Consider the following 12,691-nt stretch of genomic DNA (forward strand, 5'->3'; position numbering starts at 1 on the left):
ATATTAAGTGATGGGATACATCATTTCATCAAGAAGTCAAATTTTCCTACATAAAATGTAAATAAATAATAAAAAAAATCCTGTTCTGTACTGACAAGTCCACTGTTTTCATATGTGGTGTGGCCTAACGGTTCATGGTTTCGTTTTCTGACATTGTTTGGTCGACAGCCATTGGCTTTCATGTGTTACACACAGAGTCTAGCTTGCTCTGTCTACCTTTGAATATCAGATTTTAGAGAAGTATATCTCTTCCTTCAATAGAGAAGAGTCAAAACACCTCTACACAAACTTTGCACATATACAAGTGAGTATATTAAAGGACACATTTTTGGGATAGAAACTAACATTTTTGAGTGGAAGGGGACATTTGAAAAGGACAAGGAAACATTTTACAGCTACAATGATGCTGCAGATTACATCATGTCATGAAAGCATTCCAAATACATTTGGTATGTATTTGGTATGTAATCTGTGTATATTTAATGAAATATCAAATCATCATTGTAATTCCTTAAAAGAAAGTCATTTTAGCAAACAGATCATTTCAAAAGGTATTGACATGTGGTGTAAGTCAGAAAAGTATAGAGATGGTTAAAAAAAAAAAAAAAAAATCTTTTATTGCATCAAGATGAAATTTTTAAGGTGGACACGGGTTCAGTGCAGATTTTTTATCAATTGTAAATAATCTTTAGTTGCATCCAAAGACAAATCAAGCAGACACAGCTTATTCTATGTTGAGTAAGGAGAGAGAGAGACAGAAAGAGAGGGAGAGAGAGAGAGAGACTTATTTGCTCTACTGCAGCCAATTTAAAGACAGAGCCTGCATATAATGTTTATAAAATTATTCTAATTTAATCTGTAATTAATCTAATGAAATGTATCTCCTCTGATGAAATATATCTTTCACCTGTCCATCAATCACACTGAATCTGAGAGACATTCATCATTTCTCACACAAACAGAAGCACATGGCTACTTAATATGCAGAATGAAGTGTTCTTAACTGTCAGTTTAGGTCCATAATCCAGCCTCACCTGCAGCACTGACTGCTCATTAAACCTGCCACTGATGTTATCACTGCACTTAGGTCCACCAGTCCGTTACAATATAAAACTTGTTTGGCTAACTGAAGACAATAACTGTGGGCTGCCGGCCAGTGGGACACCGTAATGACTGGTGTATCCGCACTCCATTGGAAAGCTCCGGTTCTCTGCTCTCAGAAACCGTTGGAATTTTTTCGATCACACCATTGGTTCAGGAGTTACGGTACTGAGAAGCTCAGATTACAACCATGTGACACACCGGGGAATCTTCTGTGATTGGACGGTCGAATTGTCAGTGATCCTACGGAGTTACCGTAATGGACCGCATAGAGGCGAAAAACTCCGGTTTCTCCGGTTACAGATTTTTTTTTTTGTTTTCTTAATCTGAATATTGTAAGCGGTCACGGACAAATCATTATGTAAAGTCAGCATGCCGAATCCTGTCGGCGCCGACGTCGCCAGTGTAAAGGCTGAATTATGCTTCCGCGTAGGAAGAGCGTACGGAGGTTGTGCGAAGCTTACGGGGGTTGTGCGACCGCTGCAGAGCCTTGCCGCTCGCCTTGCCGCGCGCCTCCCAAAAATTGTAACTACGCGGACCCTACGCAGCCCCACAAGAGCTGTGATTGGTCCGCCGAAGTACATCATTTCCAGCATTTCGTTGCAACCAGCATCACATCCTGTTGTTGTGCCGGCCGACAGCGCCGTTTTTAAAACAACTGTTGTGTCTCGACTCGTCGGTTGTGTTTGAAAACTTTGGAGAGTGCTGGATCTCGCGGAAGAACGCCTGGCCGAGGAGGTGCCCAAGTACCCGCACCTATACGACTCGTCCTCTCCCATTACAAAGACGTACAGAAGACCAGCGACCATATGTCACAGGGTGGTGGGCGGAGGATTGCTCAGTGTGTTTTGCAGAGGTATGTTGGACACACACGCGCTGCGTAGGAAATGCGTGCTTCGCACAACCCCCGTAGGCTCTTCCTACGCGGAAGCATAATTCAGCCTTAAGAGGCTTAATTATAGACTATGCCCTGCTGCTCATAAAATGTTCAAATAACAGACATTTACACACTTAGATTTCCCGACACCATGAGACGATGTTTGTGTCACAGCTTCCCTTTTGTAGGCTACTGGTAAAAAAAAAAAAAAAAAAAAACATTTTCATTAACTGACTGACTGACTGACTAGCCGTTGGTGTGCTACCTATACACTTTATATATCACATAAATGACCTACACTGCATTCAAAACGGCGATTTTTGACAAGTTTGCACCAAGTAATTGGTCTTTTATAAGCCAGAAAGGTCTAATTTGAAAGTCAACGACGCGACTGAATCCGCCAGCGTTTCTGTTCGCGGTGAGTGTCCGCGAGTGGGGGAGGGGGAGACGGGATCTGCCAAAACAGATTAATTCGATGCCAGAGGTCACAACACATGTTCATGTACACTTACCACTAAAATATGTGTGGTTATAAACTTGTCAGAGTAACCACAGACACTTACTCAACTTTATTCTCCCTCCTGTATCTTAGCTAGCTAGCCCGCAATGTCTTCACTGACGGTAAAACTTGTCTGGCTTCACGGTCCGTTAACAGCAAGCTTTTTAAATACAGCAAAATAGAGTACTCACCAATGAGTGGAATCAGCTGCTTTTGGTGTCTCCGTACATTAGTATCCCGCAACAGTATCCGAGGAGAAGAAGGACGAAAAGCCCGGGCAGCACAATATGTCTATGGCACAGACCGTGAGAGCGCGTTGCCTCGCACATGCGCAATGGGCGGTCCAAATTCAAATGAAACACATTTGTTTTGAGTTCATGAATGTCAATGTGAAACTATTAGGCTGTGTCAATTAAATGTACATGTATAAATTTTTAATAGATTTGTTTCAGCAAATCAAAACAAAAATTAAAGCTGCAAGCAGCGTTGGACGGGCCCTTGCACCCGTGCCGCCTTGTGCCCACTTGTGCCCGGTGGCTGTGGCATTAAGCACACACACACACACACACACAGAGTTGTTACTGCTCCTTCCCAATGAGTGTGTATTGGGAGAAGGCTGCAGGCAGCTACTGTGAGTCAGAGGAGTGGAGGAGGGGAGGGAGAACAGTGCAGAGAAGAGAAACCGGAGTCCCACCTGTTAAACTAGTCTTCACAGTGGACACACACTTTTTCCAATCCACACCATGATATATAGTTTTGTAGGAATTGTGGTCCTCTTTCCATCGGCATAGGTTAGAAAGCTGTCAGACTTTTACTTTAGTCACCAGGGGCCTAATTAGCCCCTAGCATTCTGTGCTATTCCCACCAGGGTCCATGGGAAAAAGTGGAGGCGCTGGTTGTAGACACTCTAACTTTGCGTCCTTCTGAAATCCAAACAGTTCGAAGGAATGTAAATTCCTTCTGAACTTTTGTTAAGCACTATGTTCTCTGTCATCTATTAAATTTGCAAGCCGATAAAAGTAACGCCCTGGGAGGAGATAGATTTCATGCAAAGTGGAAATTTGGGCGAAAACGTGACTTTCAAATGCAAATTGCGGACATCCTGTTGGTTTTAGGTGGGGGGCGCGAACACAAAAAATGTCGGGCTTGATGATATCTATGTTTCAGCGCTGGTTTGGTCTTTCTATGACATTCCTGTGGGCCGCAGGGGCTGCCTTTGCGTCCCTAGGTGGCGCTACGGAGCCCATTTTTGCACCTGGGGGGTTCGATTTTTGATTTTATCAAATTTTTCGCCAGACCTGGTGTGCGTGCTGAATTTGGTGAGTTTTTGAGCATGTTTAGGGGGTCAAATTAAGGTTTACTTGGACGTAATAATAAGAAGAAGAAGAAGAAGAAGAGAAAAACCTTACAAAAACAATAGGGCTTCGCACTGGGACAGCGCTCGGGCCCTAATTAAATGTGTCACATCAAAAAAGGGCTTGAATCAGTTTTTTGAGTGTGCCCTCTGGGAGGCGCTACAGGAGTCTCCGGACAAAAACCACCAGGTTCAGGAACAGCTTCTTCCCCACAGCTGTCTCCTTGCTGAACTCTGTCCCCCCAGGCTCCCGCCCCCTCTCGCTCCCACAAACCAACTCCCCCATCCCTCCACCCCTCCAGGAGGTGAGCTGAACTGGTCTAGTACCCACTACTTTGCACTACTGTACATACTGTATCGGACTTATTACCCACTACTTCCTTGCACTACTGTACATACTGTAACTGTACCGGACTTATTATCCACTACTTCCTTGCACTACTGTCAATACCTCTCTGCACTCATGTACATACTGCAATCATCAAGATCTGTGTAAATCATATAATCTGATATGATAATAATATAAATCTCAACTGTATATTTTTCAACCTGTTTATTCTGTACATACCCGTAGCATTAAATATTATTCATTTCATACCTGCACTTTACAGCAACAGTTATTTATTAATTTGCACTATATATATATATATATATATATATATATATATATATATATATATATATATAATATGTTTATCATATAATGTGTATATACTGTACATTTGTATTTAATACACTGCTAAGCACTTCTGGTTGGATGCTAACTGCATTTCGTTGCTCTGTACTTGTGACATGTGCAATGACAATAAAGTTGAATCTAGGATTCAAGGTTTATTCGTCACATGCATGAATGTACAGGTACAGCAGCAGTGAAATGTAATTGCAACAACTCCGGCACTGTGCAAGTAAAAAATAAAAATAAAAAATACAAATAATAATAATAACGATAATAATAATAAAAAAATAAAAGGAAATAAAAATAAAAATAAAGATAAAATAGAAAGAATAAATGACATTCCTATATACAATGAACGACTATATACAATATGCAACAATATACAAAAAGTACAAAAAGTACAAGTAAGTAGAGGGTAAGTACAAATGAGTAGAAGAACTGAGTTGCAAAACCCTGAAGAACAACACGTTCCGCCGGAGGTTCAGGGTTAGTGTGAAACCGTGAGACCAAGTGACAGAACCTGACGCCCGGTACTGGGATACAGGAGCTGTCAGACTTGATCCAGCCTTGTGGAGTCACCCCTTCCCCTGAGTATCAGACAACAGGGGATAGTAAGGTGCTGAGCTGTCTGACACTGCATGCAGGTGGTGTTGTGGACTGATATAATTTGTGTTATGAGTTCAGAATCCGTGTGGCCTGGGGAAAGAAGCTCCTTCTCAGCCTCTCAGTCCGGGCCTTGATGGAGCGAAGCCGCTTGCCTGAGGGCAGCCACTCGAACAGTCTATGGTTGGGATGATGAGTGTCTTTTAAAATCCGACTTGCCCTGGACCTGCACCGCTGGGTGTAGATGTCCTGGAGGCAGGGCAGTGCTGTGCGGGTGATGCGCTCAGCACATCGGATCACTCTGTGCAGGGCCTTCCTGTCCTGGGAGCTGCAGCTGCCGTACCAGGCAGTGATGCTCACAGAAAGCACAGACCCCACTGTGGTGCCGTAGAAGGTTTTCAGCAGCGTGGTGGAGATCTTAAATTTCCTCAGCCGCCTGAGGTGGTACAACCGCTGCCGAGCCTTCTTCACCAGGGTGGTGGTGTGTGTAGTCCATGTCAGGTCCTCAGAGATGTGAACTCCAAGGTACCTGTAATTGCTTACTCTCTCCACCGGGGTCCCATAGATCCTGAGCGGTGCATAATGGATCCTCTGCTTCTCTCGCCTGAAGTCGACCACCACCTCCTTGGTCTTGTCAACATTCAGGTCAAGGTTGTTGTCCTTACACCAAGAAGACAGCAGCTCCACCTCCTCCAGATAGGCCGTCTCGTTGTTGTTGGAGATCAGGCCTACCACCACTGTGTCATCCGCGAATTTCACAATGATGTTGGATTGGTGTGTAGCTGTGCAGTCATAGGTGTACAGGGAGTATAGCAGAGGGCTCAGTACGCAGCCTTGGGGGGCACCAGTGTTGAGGGTACGGAAGCTGGAGGTGTGGGCTCCAACCTTCACCACCTGTGGTCTGCCAGTCAGGAAGCTCTGAACCCAGGTGCAGAGTGAGGGACTCAGCCCCAGGTCCCTGAGCTTGGTGACCAGTCTGTGGGGAACTATGGTGTTAAATGCTGAGCTGTAATCAATAAACAGCAGACGCACATAATTCCCCTTACCGGTGTCCAGGTGGGAGAGGGTGGAGTGGAGGACATGGGTGATGGCGTCGTCAGTACTCCTATTGGGGCGATAGGCGAACTGAAGGGGGTCCAGGGAGTCCGGCAGTGATGAGCAGATGAAGTCTTTGATGAGTCTCTCAAAGCACTTCATCACCACGGAGGTCAGAGCTACAGGGCGGAAGTCATTTAGACCGGCTGGGTTGGTCTTTTTGGGCACAGGGATTATGGTGGACTTTTTTACCCAGGTGGGGACGACAGAGTGGGCCAGGGACAGATTGAAGATGGTTGTGAACACCGGAGCTAGCTGGTTAGCGCAGGATTTTAGCAGACGCCCGGGGATGCCGTCTGGGCCGGCTGCCTTCCTGCTGTTCACTCGTCTCAGAGCTCTCCTGACGTCGTGCTCCGAGAGCGAGAGTGAGCGGTCCTCCTCACCGGTCAGGCCGCCTGCCTCGATTGCGTTAGCCACAGCGCTAGCGCTAGTGCCGCCAGCCTCAAAGCGAGCGAAGAAGGTATTAAGCTCTTCCGCCAGTGAGGAGTCCACCACAGCCGAGGTGTTCACTCGTCCTGTATAGTCCGTAATCGTCCGCAGTCCTTGCCACATGCGTCTGCTGTCGCGGTCGCACAGTTGTTCCTCCACCTTATCCCTGTATCGCCTCTTAGCCGCCTTCACCGCTTTCCTGAGCTTGTAGGCTGCCGCTTTGTACGGTGACATGTCTCCAGTGATGAGTCCCTCGTTATAGGCAGCGGTACGTGCTTTCAGAGCCTCGCGGATAGACTTATCCACCCACGGTTTCTGATTAGGAAAAACCTTCAGTCACCATAGGAATGGTATCATCTAAAAGCTTGGATATAAAGCATGTAGCCACTTCCGTAAACACATTGACGTCATCGAAGCTCGCCCGAAACATGTCCCAGTCTACGTCACTCAGCGCGTCCTGTAGTGTGGCCTCTGATTGGGCAGACCAGCGTCTGACCTCTCGCGATACCGGGGCTTCCTGTTTTAGCCTTTGTTTATATTTTGGTAAGAGGAAAATGGCGTCGTGGTCAGCCTTACCAAAAGCCGGCAGTGATATGGCTTTGTATCCGTTCTTGAATGGGGTATAACAGTGATCCAAAATGTTGTCACCCCTCGTGGGACATGTGACGTGTTGGAAAAAGTTGGGCATAACCTTTTTGAGGTTCGCCTTGTTGAAGTCACCGGCCACGATGAGGGCTGCGTCCGGGTGTTTAGCATAATGTTTGTTGATGGTGTCATGCAGAGTATTGAGAGCAGTGTCCGTGTCCGCCTGTGGTGGAATATAAACGGCAAAGACGATGACCGCAGAGAACTCCCTGGGCAGATAGAAAGGGCGACAGAGGATTGCCAGATGTTCGAGGTCCGGTGAGCAAGAGCGCGACAGAACAGAAACATTCCTTGGATCACACCAGTTGTTGTTGGTTAGGAAACACACTCCACCACCTTTAGATTTACCGGAGTCCTTCGTTCTGTCCATGCAAAACATTGTGAATGTTTCTGCTGGGCGAACGCCGTGGTCCGGCACCTCCGGCGTGAGCCATGTCTCCGTGAAACAAAGGATGTTGCAGTCCCTCATGTCCCGCTGGAAGCGGACCCGTGCCCTGATATCGTCCAGTTTATTATCCATGGATTGGACGTTAGCCAGCAGGATACTGGGAAGAGGAGGATGGTGTGCTCGTACTCGCAGCCTGTTTCTGACCCCGGCACGTTTCCCTCTGTGTTTTTTCCTGCTTCTCCTCGGAGGCCCGTTCCCCTGGTTACACTCCGTGTCCCGCAGGATCTCCTTCGGCCAGGTGGAGCTCTCGTGTAAAACTTCAGAAAAAAGGTAATTAGACCTGGTAGCAATGTTGAATAGTGTGCTGTGGTCGTAGGTAATTAAGCCAGAAGAAAGAGAGGTCAAAGAACTAAAGAAAGCTAAGAAAGTAACAAACAAAAAGCACAGTCTACGCGGAGCAGTCACGACGGCGTCTGGACTCGTCCGCGCCATCTTGATAACCATCCAACCAGCCATCTAATCTAATCTAATCTAATCTACCCAAGCTCTTTACAGGCCTCTCAGGGACAGTAGGAATTTCCTCCTCACCAATGAAGAAGCACTGTTCGAAAAGCTTCCCCTTGACGATGGAAATGCTTCTTGACTTGGATGGCTTGAATCTCATCCAAGCCAACTTGATGTTATCTTCAGCTCAGGTCTTATCTTCTGCCCTTCAGCCACCCATTGAGATGCTCTAATGATCCCCTCCATAGCCATGGTGAAGGCTAGAAGGGAGATAGTGCCTCCCGCCATGACTCCAACTGCCAGCCGCTGCCATGATGTGGTGAAGTGTGCTGTTCATGGGCATAGCTGAAGATCCTGGAAATACGCTTTCACAAGATCTGTGAGAGCTGCTGGCACTCTGAAGAAATCAAAGGCAGCCCAGAGAAAGTTGTGGGGGACTGAACCAAAGGCATTGGCGCGATCAAGAAACACCACATGCACAGACTTTCCCTCCTTCTTGGCCATCTCTTCTTGTACTGGACTACATTATATTGAAAGGTGTTTCTAATTTTTTGTTGTCACTGTTATATACATGAGGGGGACAGAATAGTGGAAACACCTCTCAATCTGTCTCAGTCATAGCAATCTGTCCTACCAAAGTATCATTTTCTCCAAAAGTAAACAAATGAGTAAAACTGGTTGATTTTGACATTATATTTGCATGTTGGAAATTTTACTATGCATTTTCTATTGCTTGGATTTTTTTCTACAGGGGGCATTGGCTGATCTCAGTAAAAAATAGAAAGAAAAAAAAACAGAATAAAATTTTTTTTATAAGAATACTGACAAAGTAGTGCAAAGTAGGCTCTAATACCCTGCAACCCTATTTAGGATAAGTAGCTTGAAAAATGAATGAATCAACTGACAAAACAAATAAATTTAACTGATAATATAATGAAATAATCAATGTGATGACATTTAGTTTAGTACCTATGTGATGTCGAGAATGGGCAAATTCTTCAAGGACCCACTGATGTTTGATCCAGACAGATTTCACCCAGATGCACCCAAGTAAGTGCCTGGCATTGAAAAATGCTGACATTACATTTCTGTGTATATGTCATGGTGTGTGTGTGTTTGTGCAAGTGTACATGATGTACTGCAGGTTTCCCTGATATTGTATTGCAGTTTACTGCCAGATTAGCTCACTTCAGGCAAAATACAGTAATCATGTGTAACACTGTAGATATTTATTACTTTCAATCTTCACAAGCTGCTGGAGTTTAGATAATTTCTCCATATGAATCCTTACCACAAAGTTAAGTTTCACTTTATGCAAAAGACTGGAAGAAAAATCCACTGAAATAAACTAATGTGTCTGTTATCTGTTTTACAAGGCCTTACTACTGTTATTATCCCTTTTCCTTGGGACCACGCTCATGCCTGGGACAGAACTTTGCTCAGGTGGGGAGCAGACACACACATCCACACTCGTGCACAGCAACACACAAACTGATTGAATTGAATGTCGTCATGATGTGATTTTAGATGGAGGCTAAGGTGGTGATGGCCAAACTGCTGCAGAGGTTTGAATTCAATCTGGTCCCAGGGCAGAGCTTTGACATCCGGGACGTTGGAACCCTCAGGCCAAAGGATGGAGTAATGTCCCACATCAAACACAGAAATCTCAGCAAAGTAAAAGAATGACCATACCGTACGATAAGATGACAAGATCAGATGAGATAAAACGCTGAAACTGGCTTTTTGCACTAACAGATTGGAAGTGGATACAGCAGAGCAAAATAACAATGTAAAGATCAACAAAGAATAGATTGCACAAATGTATGCAAATCAGAATTTCAGCACTGGATCAAGTAAATTTCAGGGTTTATAAAAACTAATTCATAGCAGAGAGACAGATGCTAAGGAATTTTATGTTGTCTTTCTTTCATATTCCAATGAAGTCTTCAACACAGTAGGCCATATAATTTTACTGCGTTGCTTGAGAAACCAGGTTTTTCCTCACAGGTTGAGGGAACCTTTTCTATTAAGACTGGCGACTCGTCCTCAGCAGACAATACATATTTGTTCCCACTGGGGTGCAGTCTTGGCCCCGTGTTATTCTCCATTTACATGATGCCACACCGACATATTATCTGCAAACATGAATTTTAATTGTAATGCTGATGACACACACTTAGGAAAAAACAGGGGCTTCACTAGCAGTGAAGCCCCTCCTACAATTCAATTGCACTGATTGACCGTGAATCAGGCGCTGTCTCTGTAGTTATAAAGACGGTGACAAGAGTTTTAGGTGTAATTTGTGATGCTAAGTTGAGTTTCAGAGAGCAGATTAAAGTGGTTCAGCTGTGTGTCTTTCATTTTTATTGATCTGGAGAGTCACTCATACTTTCTGTCTCCTCCAGTTAGACCACTTCAGCTCCCTGTATCTCAGCTAAAATCCACTCATTTTGATTTATTGCTTTTCCTGATGAATTTTCGGTCATTTGTTAAGTGCTTTGTAGCTGTGTTTTGAAACGTGCTGTTTGTCTTGTAATGTTATTGATTGTATTTTTAATCATATCTATTGTAATGAAATGCACTACTTATTAACAACATAGTTATCCTTCATATCATGTTTTACCTTTTCCTCTTGTTATTACCAATATAAACAGTAATAAGGACATGGCAGTGATTTGATGGACACTCTTATTCAAATTAACGTTTTCACACAAATCATCAAAATACACTACAGCTGAAGCTTACTGACATTGTTTTGCCAGTTTTCTTTCATGTCTTTATTTGGGGTCGTTATAGCGGTGTGACCGTAAGGTGGCAGTGTAACTTACCAAAGAAATCCCAAACACACCTGTTCACCTTGTAAAATGTGCGCTGTTTTTCTTTTAGCAGTCTAATAAAACACTCAGAGATGATTGTGCACCTTGTTTTCATGTCGTGTTTGTTAGGAGCCGTCTCTGTGTGTGTTCCTGTTTCCCCTCCCCCTGTGTGTCTGTGTGTTTGTGTGTGTTTTTCCTTGCAGGCTGGGCGTGGCAGGCTCATTGGTCTCTCCCACTCACCTTTTCCCGCTCACGCACCTGGTTTCCATCCCGTCATTATCTCACCAATCTACAGCCTTTATAACCCCGGCTCAGACTTCCACTCATCGCCAGTTCGTCCTGTACCATGCGTGGTAACGTCCCGGCTCCTATTTTTGATCTTGCGCTACTCTTTGGTGACCAGTCTTTTGATTGTTGGATTTTTGCTCTGCCTTTAGACCCTGCCCTGCCTGCCTGTGTGTCCTGCCTGCCCCTCCGTGTCCTGCCTGCTGCGCCCAGCCTTCCCCGGATTTCTCCGTGCTTACTCAGTTCTGTTTGGAGTTTTTTTGTTAATTAAAGACTCTGTTACTTCTAACCGCATCTGCTTTGTGGGTTCAGTTCTTTCGAGCTCAGGCTTAACAGTGTTTCCTTTTTTACATTTGTTAAAGATGCATACGCAAACAATGCTGAAAATGAACTGAATAAACAAAATACTGTTGAATGCTGATGGCATGTATGTTGGGAGTTATTTTCACATTTTTTCAGAGATTAGTACATAACATCAGCCCCCTACATTTACAACAACTGTAGAACTAATTGATACATTAACCTTCATACAGACAAACGCTGGCACTGCTAAATAATAATTATTATTATTATTGATTATTGAATGATTATAATAGTGAATATTGTGTTGGGACTATCTTTAAAATACGTTTATCAATATTCAGTATTTTTTGCTAATTTCGACTATTAGCCTACTGTAGCCCACACTGTACTCGCTTTCTCACAAACTTCATAAAAACACTTTACGAGATGACGCTCCATCTTCCCACCAGCTTTTTCTTCGGACATACATAGACGTTTCTGAGGGAAATGAGGGCTGAGAGTTATACACAAAAAACTTGTTGAATGGTGAGCACAGCATTCAAGTTTAATTCAAGCTCTTGGTGTCACTTAGATTGAAAGTTCATGTATGTATCAGCCCTATATACAATCAGATCCGTAAGTATTGTGACAGTGACACTATTTATAATTTTGCCCTTGTACACGACCACAGTGGATATGAGATGAAGCGATCAAGGTGTGACTGAAGTGCAGCCTTTCAGCTTTAATTTAAGGGCTTGAATAAAAAAAAAAGTGTAATTAACCATTGAGGAATCACAGCAAGTTAAAAAAAATCTGTCAGACAGATAGCAACAACTTTAGGAGCAGCCAAATCAAAGGTTTGGTATATCCTGTAAAAAGGAGGAATGCATTAATAAGCTCAGCAACACCAAAATGTCTGGAAGACCACAGAAGACATCTAAAGTGGATGACTGAGGAATTTCCCTGGTGAAGAAAACCCTTTTGCACTGTCTAGGGAAGTCAAAAACACTCTGGAGGAGGTGGGCGCATCATTGTCCAAATCTACAGTCAAGACACGTTTGTGAGAAAATTATTACACAGGGTATACAGCAAGGTGCAAACCACTGGTGTCACTCATTAGCAGGAAGGCCAGATTAG

At 44.1% G+C, this 12,691-nt stretch overlaps 1 protein-coding gene across 1 annotated transcript; it reads left to right on the plus strand.

Annotated features, from left to right (window-relative positions):
• Nucleotides 1-9,074: 9,074 nt before the first annotated feature.
• Nucleotides 9,075-11,090, plus strand: LOC115355781 (cholesterol 24-hydroxylase-like). Its single transcript, XM_030046670.1, has 3 exons — nucleotides 9,075-9,221; nucleotides 9,548-9,614; nucleotides 9,699-11,090. The coding sequence occupies exons 1-3, from the start codon at nucleotides 9,148-9,150 to the stop codon at nucleotides 9,855-9,857; spliced, it is 300 nt and encodes a 99-aa protein (XP_029902530.1). The 5' UTR covers nucleotides 9,075-9,147; the 3' UTR covers nucleotides 9,858-11,090.
• Nucleotides 11,091-12,691: the final 1,601 nt, after the last annotated feature.

Source organism: Myripristis murdjan, chromosome 24, assembly GCF_902150065.1.
Source record: "Myripristis murdjan chromosome 24, fMyrMur1.1, whole genome shotgun sequence".
NCBI classification, from domain to species: domain Eukaryota; kingdom Metazoa; phylum Chordata; class Actinopteri; order Holocentriformes; family Holocentridae; genus Myripristis; species Myripristis murdjan.

Coding starts and splice junctions, on each gene's coding strand:
- LOC115355781 (XM_030046670.1), top strand. CDS start 9,148: ATGTCGAGAATGGGCAAATTCTTCAAGGACCCACTGATGTTTGATCCA. Junction 9,222..9,547: donor TTTCACCCAGATGCACCCAA/GTAAGTGCCTGG, acceptor CTGTTTTACAAG/GCCTTACTACTGTTATTATC. Junction 9,615..9,698: donor TGGGACAGAACTTTGCTCAG/GTGGGGAGCAGA, acceptor ATGTGATTTTAG/ATGGAGGCTAAGGTGGTGAT.